The sequence below is a fragment of the Schistocerca serialis genome, chromosome 3, assembly GCF_023864345.2.
Source record: "Schistocerca serialis cubense isolate TAMUIC-IGC-003099 chromosome 3, iqSchSeri2.2, whole genome shotgun sequence".
Taxonomy (NCBI): Eukaryota; Metazoa; Arthropoda; class Insecta; order Orthoptera; family Acrididae; genus Schistocerca; species Schistocerca serialis.
In genome coordinates this window covers 114,842,737-114,855,730 of record NC_064640.1, presented here as the reverse complement: position 1 = coordinate 114,855,730, position 12,994 = coordinate 114,842,737, and the positions used below count along the sequence as shown (strand labels likewise).

At 44.6% G+C, this 12,994-nt stretch overlaps 1 protein-coding gene across 2 annotated transcripts in view; it reads left to right on the top strand.

Annotated features, from left to right (window-relative positions):
• LOC126469803 (MAM and LDL-receptor class A domain-containing protein 1-like) overlaps nucleotides 1–12,994 on the top strand; it is a 1,070,274-nt gene that overhangs the window by 681,359 nt on the left and 375,921 nt on the right. For both annotated transcript variants that reach the window (XM_050097061.1, XM_050097062.1), the window contains exon 5: nucleotides 3,692–3,829. In XM_050097061.1, coding sequence (XP_049953018.1) covers nucleotides 3,692–3,829 — 138 coding nt within the window. The remainder of the gene's footprint in view (nucleotides 1–3,691; nucleotides 3,830–12,994) is intronic.

Sequence of the window (12,994 nt, the reverse complement as noted above, 5' to 3'; positions counted from 1 at the left end):
CTCAAGGGTGTGAGGTAGAACAGTGTGTAGGGAGTGGTTGTCGAACAGAAAGCGACAATAGTTCTCAGGTGTCTTTTCCACATTTGCCCCTCGTCGGTAACATAACCCTCGACAAATGCCTTATAAATATCCCTAACTTACTCATTTTAATATCTATTTTTTGTATTTATAGCACTTTTCTCCACATCAGATAGGAACTCTGGAACAAACAGGTCCAGACCTTTCACCGCAACTCCTGCGAGATTGAATGCGTAGTAAGAGTTCAGATAATGCGTTTATTGTACGCGTCTGTCCATGTTTCAGACGTACATGATGAAAGTCATGGGTTAGCGATATGCACATATACAGTGGCGGTAGTATCCCGTGCACATGGTATAAACGGACAGTGCCTTAGAGATGTCATTTGTGCTTAGATGATTTACGTGAAAAGGTTTCTGACGTGATTATGGCCGCAAGACGGGGATTAACAGGCTCTGAACGCAGCATGGTAGTCGAAGTTAGACGCATGGGACATTCAATTTCGGAAATCGTTAAGGAATTCATTATTACAAGATGGAAAGTGTCAAGAGTGTGCCGAAAACTCAAAATTTCCGGCACTTACCTCTCACCATGGACAACGCAGTGGCTGACGGCCTTCAATTAACGAGCGAGAGCAGCGGCGTTTGTTTAGAGTTGTCAGTGATAACAGACAAGCAACCATAGAAATCAGTGTGGGACAGTACGAAGTATGTATCAGTTAAGACGGTGTGGCGAAATTTGATGTTAGTGGGCTATGACACCAAACGACCGACGCGAATGCCTTTGCTAACGGCACCACATCGCCTGCAGCGCCTCTCCTGCGCTCGTGACCATATTGGTTGAAGCCTTAACGACTGGCAAACTGTCGCCTGGTCAGGTCAGTCCCCATTTCAGTTTGTAAGAGCTGATGATAGTGTTGGAGTGTGGTGCAGACTCCACGAAGCCGTGGAGCCAGGTTGTCAAAAAGGCACTGTGCAAGCTGGTGGGGGCTCCATAATGGAGTAGACTGTGTTTACATCGAATGGACAGGGTTCTTGGTCCAACTGAACCAATCTTTGACTGGTAATTGTTACGTTCGGCTACTTGGAAACCATTTACTGTCATTCATGAGATTCGTGTTCCCTAACATGTCACTGGGCCACAACTGTTCGCGATTGGTTTGAACAACATTCTGGACAATTCGAGCGAATATTTTGGGCACCCAGATCACCCGACATGAATCCCATTGAACATTTGTAGGACATTATAGAGAGGTCAGTTCGTGCACATCACCCTGCACCGGCAACAGTGTCGCAGTTATGGACTACTATAGAGGTAGTATGGCTCAGTATATCTGCAGGGACTTCCAACGACTTGTTGAGTCGATGCCATATCGAGTTGCTGTATTACGCTGGTCAGAAGGTGGTCCCACACGATACTGTAGGACCTTTGCCACCTCATTTTTACTTGTACACGCACCATCCATCATATGCTGCAGCACTTTTTTTCTTTTTTTGCGAGAAATTATTGACAGGTGACGAAGCACATCTCTTGGACGTGCAGCGAGTAACAGTCCTCGTATTTCTAGTACTGCCTGTGCAAGATCCAGATAGCCTTGTCCTGTAACTTTGCTAAGCGGCCGCAGATATCTTTTACACAACGTTATATACTTCTTCAGACAATGGATTTTGCTGACGCCGGAAGGTTGCCAGTACTGTTGATCTATTAGAAGACGCTTTGCAGGTATTCAAGTGAAGTAACAGGGTACAGGGACAGCCATCACGATCATCTAATAACTTGTGAAGGTGGTTTGATGAACCCTCTGCCAGGCACTTAAATGCGATTTTCGGAGTATCAATGTAGATGTAGATGTATGTCAGCCACTACACTCTGCAAAACCTACAGATTTATTTTGATAAGCTACAACCTGTGTAATATTTTGTCATACCATGCTATCTCCTGATTTCTCCATACGATTGTAGGTCCCTGCTTCCAGTTTCACGTAACCTTCGTTTTTTCCTTCTACACATTTTCTAACCTTTGGTTTGTGCAAGGACCTTGCATTTCGATATGAACTTCTGACATAATAACAATAATATACGATAACCCAAAAAGCGACATCAAGAAAATTAAAACAATTACGATTTGCTTACGCTCTGGTTACTTCAGTTTCAGTGTGTTGCGCTGAACTGTCCGCGTAGGGCTGCATTATCAGGCCACACACGAGCGGATATTAGGGGCGGGCCATGGATATTTCTGACGGATTCTACAACACCTGCAGTCTCCTCCAGTGCGTTAAAAGAAACATGACATTAAGGCCGTCAACTGCAATTCTCGGAAGAGGCGATCCGGCCTCATTAGATGGACGCACTTGTGCGGATTGCTGCAGTAAGCGGACAGGTCACATTCAGAAAGTCCATGAGTTTCCTGCGGTTTTCTCTTGTCAGCTAGTTCTAGTTGCTTCCAGTACGGCGAAGGAGTGGACCATTCACCACATCGAAAAACTTACAAAATTGTTTCATAAAAGACCTTCATTGTGGAAAATGATTAATGAACATTACATGAAGAAGAATATAAAAAGTAGGGTGTACGAAGAGATTTTTGAAACATTTCTAGACGATATTCCAACTGTGGACCAATGTGTAATATAATCTTAGTTACAAAATTTGAGATCAAGTTTCATAAAAGAGCTCAGAAAGTTGGAGGCTTTAGAAAGAAGCGGAAAGAGAAAATGATGAATTGTATAAACCAATAATAATTTGCTAATGTTATGTTCAGTATTGTTTTACGCATTACTGTGTTTCATCCATTGTTTTTCATTACGAGTCATTTTCCTTTACAAAGGATCAAGAACACCTTGTTCCTAGCACATCAAACTTTCACGACTCTCGAAGGAGTGCAGAGTACTCGGAAATCAAATCCTCTCGTATGTGGCCAGTCCTTCTTGCCTTACCAGCGCGGTCCATTTTCCTCTTGCACCGAGCCCTGTTGACTCTCGGGCTCAGCCGGATACCCGAAGGAGCCACGAACCTCGACGCCGCATCGCGTGTCGCGCTCTACGTTGCCGGTACATCTGAGCTGGACTACATGCGGTACGCGCAACAGAATGAAGCGGTCAGCCGCAGGCGGGCTCGACGGGGTGAATGTGACGCGATGCACGGCTCCCACTCTGTCCATTATCCAGCTCATCTTCACTAAACGGTTCACGTCTCTCAACCACGTTCTAGCATTAAAACTGCCATAGTTTTAAAAAAAATTAAGTCGTTTCTTTCGATACGTTGCTGTTTTGGTATTGGTTTACCTTTCTGGCAAAGTAATTCTTACGTACAATGTTTTGAAAAGCTGTCTTACATTGCACAAGTTCGAAAAGTCGAGTACTTCATAAATAGGAGCTTCGTATTAATATTATTTCATTAGTGCATTTTTGACTGATTAATGTTTCTTTGCAATCTGTTAATACTCATTTATCGTGACTTAATAGATTTAGTAAGAAAGCGCCATTTCACAATGTAATTCCTCTGATCAGCTACTGGAGACTTATTTTGTATGAACTGGGAACTAGCACTCAGAATCATCTGAAAGATTTTTCCCTACAATCTCTCTTTATTTAACCACATTTTACGTTTCCATAGAGATATGTTTCTACTTCTGACGTCAGTGAGGAAATTTACACTGTTTTCATTTGAATTTTCAGGTCATTATATGTACATCGAGTCCTCGAGCCCACGAAAAGAAAATGATTTCGCCAGATTGTACTCGCCTGTGTATGGCAAGGAATTTGCAGATGACGGATGCTTCATGTTCTGGTACAACATGTATGGAACAACGATAGGTATGTACTTTTGAGGTATCTAGTGCACAAAACGTTCTGCTGTTCTACTAACCTTTACTGAGTAAGACACCTAAAATTTGTACGTAATATTGTTGTTATAAATACCTAGGTTTATACAAATATTTCAGGCGTTACCGAGCGTAACAAAATCTACAATTACCTTACGAAGGAAGAAGGAAGGTTAGAGATTAACGTGCAGCCAACCCAACAATCATTAGAGACAGAGGTTAAGCTCGGATTGGACAATGTTGGGGAAGGAAATCGTCTTTACCTTTATCGGCTAATCAGGCATCTAAATTTCAGAATTGTCCAAATGAAAATACCGGGTGATCAAAAAGTCAGTATAAATTTGAAAACTTAATAAACCACGGAATAATGTGGATAGAAAGGTAAAAATTGACACGCATACTTGGAATGACGTGGGGTTTTATTACAACCAAAAAAACAAAGTACGCAAAATGTCCGACAGATGGCGCTGGGCAGCAAAACGTCAGTGACTGCGCATGACAATCGTGTATAAAAGGAGCTGTAAAGAGAGAGAGAATCAAATGCGCAAGCAGTCGCAGCATGTCGACGTTACCTGAAAAGGCGCTTTTAGTGAAGCTGTATTATCAGAATGGGGAATGTGCTAGTTCAGCGTTCCGATCCTATCGCCATAGGAAGGGTAAAAGTCCGTTGACAAATGCAGCTGTGGCGAGAATGATTTCGAAGTTCGAAGCTACGGGTTGTTTAGACGATACACCCCGTAGTGGCCGACCGAGCACAAGGCGTATGCTGCTGAGACAGTTCAGGAAGAAATGGAGACTGTAGAGGGTTCGTCTATGCACGGGGAAGTCAGCCCTTGTGCAGTCGCACGTCGCTCCGGCATTCCGTACAATATTGTTTGGTTGGCACTGAGGTGTACCCTACGATGCTATCCGTACTAAATCCATCGGCATCATGAACTGTTACCTGGCGATTTAGTGAAGCGGAGGGCATTTGCGGTGTGGGCGCTTCAAAAGATGGCGGAAGATGACGATTGGTTGAGTAACGTGTTGCATTTCATGCTCCGAGGGTCTGTCAACGCCCACAACTGCAGAATTTGGGCTACCGAAAATCCTAGAACTGTCGTGGAAACTCCATTGCACGACGAGAAAGTCACGATATGGGTTGGATTTACCACATCTACCGTTATTGGGCCTTTTTTCTTTGAGGAAATGCGTGATTCTGGTTTTGTAACTGCTACCGTGACGATATGTTACAGAATCGCATCATCCCCAGCCTGGCTGATAAACACCTGCTGGAACGTACGATGTTTATGCAGGATGCCGCTCCACCCCATATTGCTAGACGCGTGAAAGATCTCTTGCGCGCGTCGTTTGGTGATGATCGACCGACATCTCGGGGGATGCTGAAAGACAACATCCGACGCCATTGCCTCACCATAATTTCGGACATGCTCTACAGTGCTGCTCACAACATTGTTCCTCGACTACACCTATTGTTCAGGAATGATGGTGGACATATTGAGCATCTCCTGTAAAGAACATCATCTTCGCTTTCTCTTACTTCGTTATGCTAGTTATTGCTATTCTGATAAGATGTAGCACCGTCTGTCGGACATTTTTTGAACTTCTGTATTTTTTTGGTTCTAATAAAACCCCATGTCATTCCAAGCATGTGTGTCAATTTGTACCTCTCTATCTACATTATTCCACCATTTATTCAGTTTTCAAATTTATACTGACTTTTTGATCACCCGGTACTTTTCAATGTAACACGATATTTAAGAGTGCTACATTGATTAGACATAGGTAGATCAATTTGTAGTTTTGCTCTACATAGGTTCAACTCACGTTGGTACCAAATCGCATCAGTTCAGTGACCCACTGCCTTTCCTGTGCTTATGTTCGTTTCGATGCACAGACGGCAAGTGCTCTAACTATAGTTTATACGACTATGCAATCGTATTGCAGCCATCACTACATATCAGTGCACCTCTCTTTTTGAGTTACATTTCTCCTGTCAGTCATTTCGGAGCTAATGAAACAAATAAATAAATTGAAAACGGTTATTAGATGTGGGTTTCACAGAATTGTAGCTATCGACAAAATAATTGGATTGAAGTGTCATCTGATTAATATTTTTCGGTTCGATAAAATAATTTTGGATAATTTTGGGCCGCGTCATTGTAAAGTACGAAAACAACTAAATTGTCGACGTTTCAATCCACTTGCTGCAGTCCACTTCAGGGTTGTTTTTAGTCCGACGTAATAAAGCTATTTTACGTAATGAGCATTTGATAGGCAAACACTGGAGGTTAGTTAAGTGGTGATGGATTTGTTACATTTATCGAGGAAGACATGATAATTTATGTTAATTACACTTATTAACTACAAAAATTTTCAGTTGTGTATAGCATAAATAATTAATATAAATGAAAAAGTATAGGTGCACAAGCTGCAGGAAAATAATCAAAGTACATTACAATTCCTTGAATTCCCGCAAAACGTTCTAGCTACATGACATCTCAATTGACTGCAGTTATCTTTTCCAAAATTTACTCTGATAAATAGCCTTCCCATCCCAAATAAAAGAAAAAATATACTCTGTGACAGAAAGAAGAAGAAAAAACGGCGCACCACGAACAAATTATCCGAATGAGACGGAAATCGGTAGACGTAATGCACATGTACAGGGAAACATATAATTACAGTTTCAGAAAAACTGTATGATTTATTCAAGAGCAAGACGTCACAAACTGAGCAAGTTAATAACTTGTTGCTCCACCTCTGACCCTTACGCAAGCAGTTATACGGCTTGGCACTGATTGATGATGGCTCTCGATCTTCCACCATAATCGAGTCCATCAACATGAGGTGCAAATATGAGGTAGCCAAGGAGGTGGAAATGTGGGTTCTACTTTGCCAAGACTGCTTGGTAGCTACTACAGGAAAACACAATTAATTAGCAGGAGTACGAAATAAGAAACTACTTATTACTTAACTTTGCTGTAGTCCATGATCAGTTGGTTGACAATTATAGAAGACGCGACGAGACTAAGCGCCTGTAGAATGACATAATTTACAAGTCACAAATCTTGCAGTGACGAATTAATCTCTCGTAATCTTGAATGTCGAATCCGGTGAATTTAAAGACTAACTTGGAACGGAGCTACAAAGACTCGATGGCAGCAATGAGTGAGCTGCAGACGATGACTAACATCGGCGCTGGCTGACCACTGAGCGCGGCTACGAACTGTGGACTGGCACAACTGCACTACTCTCCTGCTGCACATGAAGTGGCCTAGCGGCGCCTCGCAGCGAGCATAAGTACTGCGACTGTCTGTATACTCTTTCGCTAACACAGCCGTTTTCTGTTCCGTTTATCGAGAGAATAGCATTCGGAGGATCGATCTCTCAGGCGGCGGTGTGGTCGTATGACTTAGGACATCCGAATTGACAGAGTTGTTGGATGTCGTAATGAGGGATATCGTGCCAAATTCTGTCCTATTGTCTCTCCCTTGATCGTTAAAATCCCGAGCTGGTTTGCAGGACGCTGTCCGTAATGCTCCAAACTTAATCAACTGTGGAGAAATCCGGTGACCTTGATGGTCAAGGCAGGGTTTGGCAAGCCCGAAGACAATCAGCAAATGCGAACGGGCAATATCTTGCTGAAATGTAAGCCCAGGTTGGCTTACCGTGAAGGACAAAAAAATATGGCGTAGAATGTCATAGATCTACCTGCATGCTGTAGGGGTCCCGCGGCTGACAACCAAAGTGGTCCTGCTATAAAATGAAATGGCACCCTGCACCATCACCCCTGGCTGTAGGGCCGTACAGCGGACGATATTCAGGTTGGTATTCCACCGCTGTTCGGCGCGTCACCAGACACTTCTTCCCCATGGAATCTCAATGAATAGAGTATAGAGTAGAATTGCCTTCAGTGATAAGTCCCGCTTCGAATTGTACCCCGATGACCAGCGAAAACATGTTTGGAGACGCTCCGGACAGTGGAGGGATATCAATCTGACTGTTGTCCGCCCTATGCCCCGACCACCAGAAGTGATGGTGTCTGGTGCCATTTCTTTTCATATCAGGACCCCTTTGCTTGTTATCCACGGCACCCTCACAGCCAGCTGTACGTCGATGGCGTTCTACACCCACTTTTGTTGCACCTCATGGCAAAATATTCTGGGCTGATCTTTCATCGAGTAATGTCCGCCAGAACACGGCCAGAGTTCCCGCTGCTGCTTGTCTTCGTGCTTGGCAAACCCTACCTTGGCCATCAAGGTCACTGGATCTCTCCCCAGTCGAGAAGATTTGGAGCATCATGGGCAGTGTCTTCCAGTCAGCACGGGATTTTGAAGATCTGTCACGCCAGTTGGATATAATTTAGCGCGGTATCCCTCAGGAAGACATCCAACAACTCTGTCAATCAATACCAAGGCAAATAGCTGCTTGCATGAGGGCCAGAGATGGACCAACGCGTTATTGGTTCAAATGGCTCTGAGCACTATGGGACTCAACTGCCGTGGTCATAAGTCCCCTAGAACTTAGAACTACTTAAACCTAACTAACCTAAGGACATCACACACATCCATGCCCGAGGCAGGATTCGAACCTGCGACCGTAGCGGTCGTGCGGTTCCAGACTGTAGCGCCTTTAACCGCTCGGCCACTCCGGCCGGCCAACGCGTTATTGATTTGCTCAGTTTGTGAATCGCTTTCTCTTGAATAAATCATCCAATTTTTCTTAAATTGTAATCGTTTGTTTCTCTGTACATGTAAATTACATGTAGCGACTTCCGTTCCATTCGAATAATTCCTCTGTGTTGTGTCAGTTGTTTTTCTTCTTAGATATTATGTCCTCATTGTCTATAAGTACCTGAGTGCCAGGGTTTGAGACAAACATGGCAGTCTAAAATTTATGGGAGGCCTTCAGGCATAGCATTACTAAGTGGTGAAAGGTCTGTAAGCAAAATCGGTTCTTACATGTTGTAGATAGTACGCCCTGCATAAGGGATCATCCCCGTAGGACGGCATCCAACTGCATGACAACGGTTAGGTCAATTTCGGCACGGGGCCTAACAGCAGTGACCCCCACTGTTAGCCATCTGCACACGGAGACTGGTGTCTCGTGCGATGCCTGAGCAGTGGTTGAAGTATCACAAATGAGGCTGAGCAGAAAAGTATCGTACACCATAGTATCACCCTCTTTCCTCACTCCTCTAACTCTCTGCAGAATTTGCTCTAATGTCCATTGTAATTATCCGGGCTGTTATGCCGTGGTCGGTTGATGAATTCTGAGGTGATTCCCAACGTTTCGTCTCCGACTGCGGGAGACATCTTCAAGGGGGTCCGTAGCTTGATGGAAGGTCCAACACACACACTGGCTCGCTACTGACTGCCGCTAAATTCCGTGTCCGCGCGCCCCCGCGCCGCGGCGTGACGTCACGTGTTTTGAAAACGTCAGTGCAATTGGCCGCTGTCCGTCGCCGTCGATCGCCGTTGCCATCACCCAGTAGTGGACGAGTGGTACACATCTTCTTTAGCACCGGCATCCATATACCGTTTAATTTGACGCCCTCCTCCTTTCGGTTGAAATTATTTGGGTGTTTAGCGATTTCGATTGCCTCCCTGTAGAGCCTTTCGCAGTATCCGCCCGTGGCCGCTAGTACTTGCGTCTCCTCGAAACGAATATTGTGGTTCCCTGGCTGGAAAGCATGCTCCGCAACAGCTGATCGTTCCGTTTCTCCTCTTCTACAATTTCCCTTGTGCTCTTCCAAACGTTTAGAAACAGTTCTTTTGGTGGTACCCACATAAACATCACCACAGCTGCATGGGATCCTATACACTCCAGATTTTTCCAATGGTTTGCGAGCGTCCTTGGCAGGCCTAAGGTATTCCTGTATCTTCCTGGTGGGCTTGTAAATTACTGCAATATTCCGTTTCGTCAAGATCCTCCCTATTCTTTCCGTTACATTTTTAACAAACGGCAGGAAAACCTTAGATTTTGCAGTAGCCTGTACGTCAGTATGATTTCTGCGTGGCTGCCTCAACGCACGTTTTATTTCGGCGGACGAATATCCGTTCTTCGTCAGTGCATTGTGGAGATGTTCCATCTCAGCGTCGAGCAGCTCAGGTTCACAAATATTTCTAGCTCTGTCCGCTAACGTCTTGATAACACCCCGCTTCTGTTGTGGGTGGTGGTTCGAATCCCGGTGCAAATAACGGTCCGTGTACGTGGGTTTGCGGTACACCGAGTGGCCCAAAATACCATTTTCGTTTCTAAACACAAGCACATCGAGGAAATGTAGTTTGCCGTCTACCTCCTCCTCCATAGTAAACTGAATTCTTGAGTTTATACTGTTCAGATGTTCGTGGAACCGGCTTAGTTCCTCCCTACCATGTCTCCACAACACAAACGTGTCATCCACGTATCGGAACCATACATTTGGTTTCTTGCTGGCAGTAGCTAAGGCCTGTTCTTCGAATTTCTCCATAAAGAAGTTTGCTCCTAAAACTGTTCATTCCCCTTGAAGTACGTGGCCGTCAAACAACACTTAAACAGCTCTAAAATAACGGCAGGAAAAAATCGATCCAGCTGTTCCAATACATCATTAAGTGGAACCATGGTAAACAGCGATACCACATCGAAGCTGACCAATATGTCCTCCGGCTGGACCACTATGCCATTCAATCTGCTGATGAAATGTGTCGAATTCTTTATATACGAGTCCGAACGGCCCACATGTGGTTTTAACAGCGTAGTCAAAATCTTGGCTAACGAGTAGGTGGGCGAACCAATGGCACTTAGTATCGGTCTTAACGGAACATTTTCTTTATGAATTTTGGGCAATCCATAAAGCCTCGGTGGTAGCGCAACCGAACTGCAGAGACCTTTCTGTACATTCTCTTCAATGGAGGACTTTTTTATTAACCGCGACACAGTTCTGAGATCGTTGTTAGTGGGGTCCTTATTCAGCTTCCTATATGCTTGCGGATCCAGTAGATCCGTAATTTTTCTCTGATAGTCGGCCACATCCATAACCACCGTTGCGCTTCCTTTGTCAGCTGGGAGAACCAAAATACTATCGTCGTCATTCAGGAGTTTTAAAGCTCTTCTCTCACCCACAGTTATATTACTTTTCGGCGGTTTTGCATTGGCTAATATTCTCACTGTTTCTATACGTATTTCTTCAGCTGTTACAGAATCTACACTGCGAATTCCTGCTTCTACATTGGCTATAATTTCTTCCGTGGGCACAAAACGCGGACTAACAGCAAAATTTCCTCCCTTGGCAAGCACAGACGTCTCATCGTCAGATAACGAACGTTTGGACAAATTGATAACGGTCCGGGAAACGCAAACTTCTTTATGGAGAAATTCGAAGAACAGGCCTTAGCTACTGCCAGCAAGAAACCAAATGTATGGTTCCGATACGTGGATGACACGTTTGTGTTGTGGAGACATGGCAGGGAGGAACTAAGCCGGTTCCACGAACATCTGAACAGTATAAACTCAAGAATTCAGTTTACTATGGAGGAGGAGGTAGACGGCAAACTACATTTCCTCGATGTGCTTGTGTTTAGAAACGAAAATGGTATTTTGGGCCACTCAGTATACCTCAAACCCACGCACACGGACAGTTATTTGCACCGGGATTCGAACCACCACCCACAACAGAAGCGGGGTGTTATCAAGACGTTAGCGGACAGAGCTAGAAATATTTGTGAACCTGAGCTGCTCGACGCTGAGATGGAACATCTCCACAATGCACTGACGAAGAACGGATATTTGTCTGCCGAAATAAAACGTGCGTTGAGGCAGCCACGCAGAAATCATACTGACGTACAGGCTACTGCAAAATCTACGGTTTTCAGGCCGTTTGTTAATAATGTAACGGAAAGAATAGGGAGGATCTTGACGAAGCGGAATATTACCGTAATTTACAAGCCCACCAGGAAGACACAGGAATACCTTAGACCTGCCAAGGACGCTCGCAAACCATTGGAAAAATCTGGAGTGTATAGGATCCCATGCAGCTGTGGTGATGTTTATGTGGGTACCACCAAAAGAACTGTTTCTAAACGTTTGGAAGAGCACAAGGGAAATTGTAGAAGAGGAGAAACGGAACGATCAGCTGTTGCGGAGCATGCTTTCCAGCCAGGGAACCACAATATTCGTTTCGAGGAGACGCAAGTACGAGCGGCCACGAGCGGATACTACGAAAGGCTCTACAGGGAGGCAATCGAAATCGCTAAACACCCAAATAATTTCAACCGAAAGGAGGAGGGCGTCAAATTAAACGGTATATGGATGCCGGTGTTAAAGAAGATGTGTACCACTCGTCCACTACTGGGTGATGGCAACGGCGATCGACGGCGACGGACAGCGGCCAATTGCACTGACGTTTTCAAAACACGTGACGTCACGCCGCGGCGCGGGGGCGCGCGGACACGGGATTTAGCGGCAGTCAGTAGCGAGCCAGTGTGTGTGTTGGACCTTCCATCAAGCTACGGACCCCCTTGAAGATGTCTCCCGCAGTCGGAGACGAAACGTTGGGAATCACCTCAGAATTCATCAACCGACCACGGCATAACAGCCCGGATCATTATAATGGACATGATATTTCCGGCCGTGAAAGTTTACATTTTAGTATTTGCTCTAATGTCAACCAGCTCAAATTCTTCGTCTTACCTTATTTGTTCGCAACTTTTATTGCTCACACAAATGTCCTTATTTCCCTTCCTAAAAAGCATTAAGTCGTCAAGAATTTTCCTTTCGAAAAGGCAGTCCGGAAAAGACTGAAATTAGTTTAGTGCCTCCATCGTACGTTACCGTTGAGAAGTAGACCAACAACAAGCATTGGATTAGTAGTTCGAAATCTCAGTTACAATAACGTTCAGGAAGTCGTCTGTAGTATCATAGTCTGATGGGTCCCTCCGCTTTCTTTACATATGTCTCCAAATGGCTTAGGGTTCTCATTCACACACAGCAAACATTATACAAGATGAAGTTTTCGGAAAATTGGAAAATTTTGAAATTTGTGGTAAGGTCTTATGGGACCAAACTACTTAGGACATCGGTCCCTTAGCCTACACACTACTTAACGTAACGTAAACTAACTTACGCTATGGACAACACGCACAGCCATGCCCGAGGGAGGACTCGAACCTCCGAC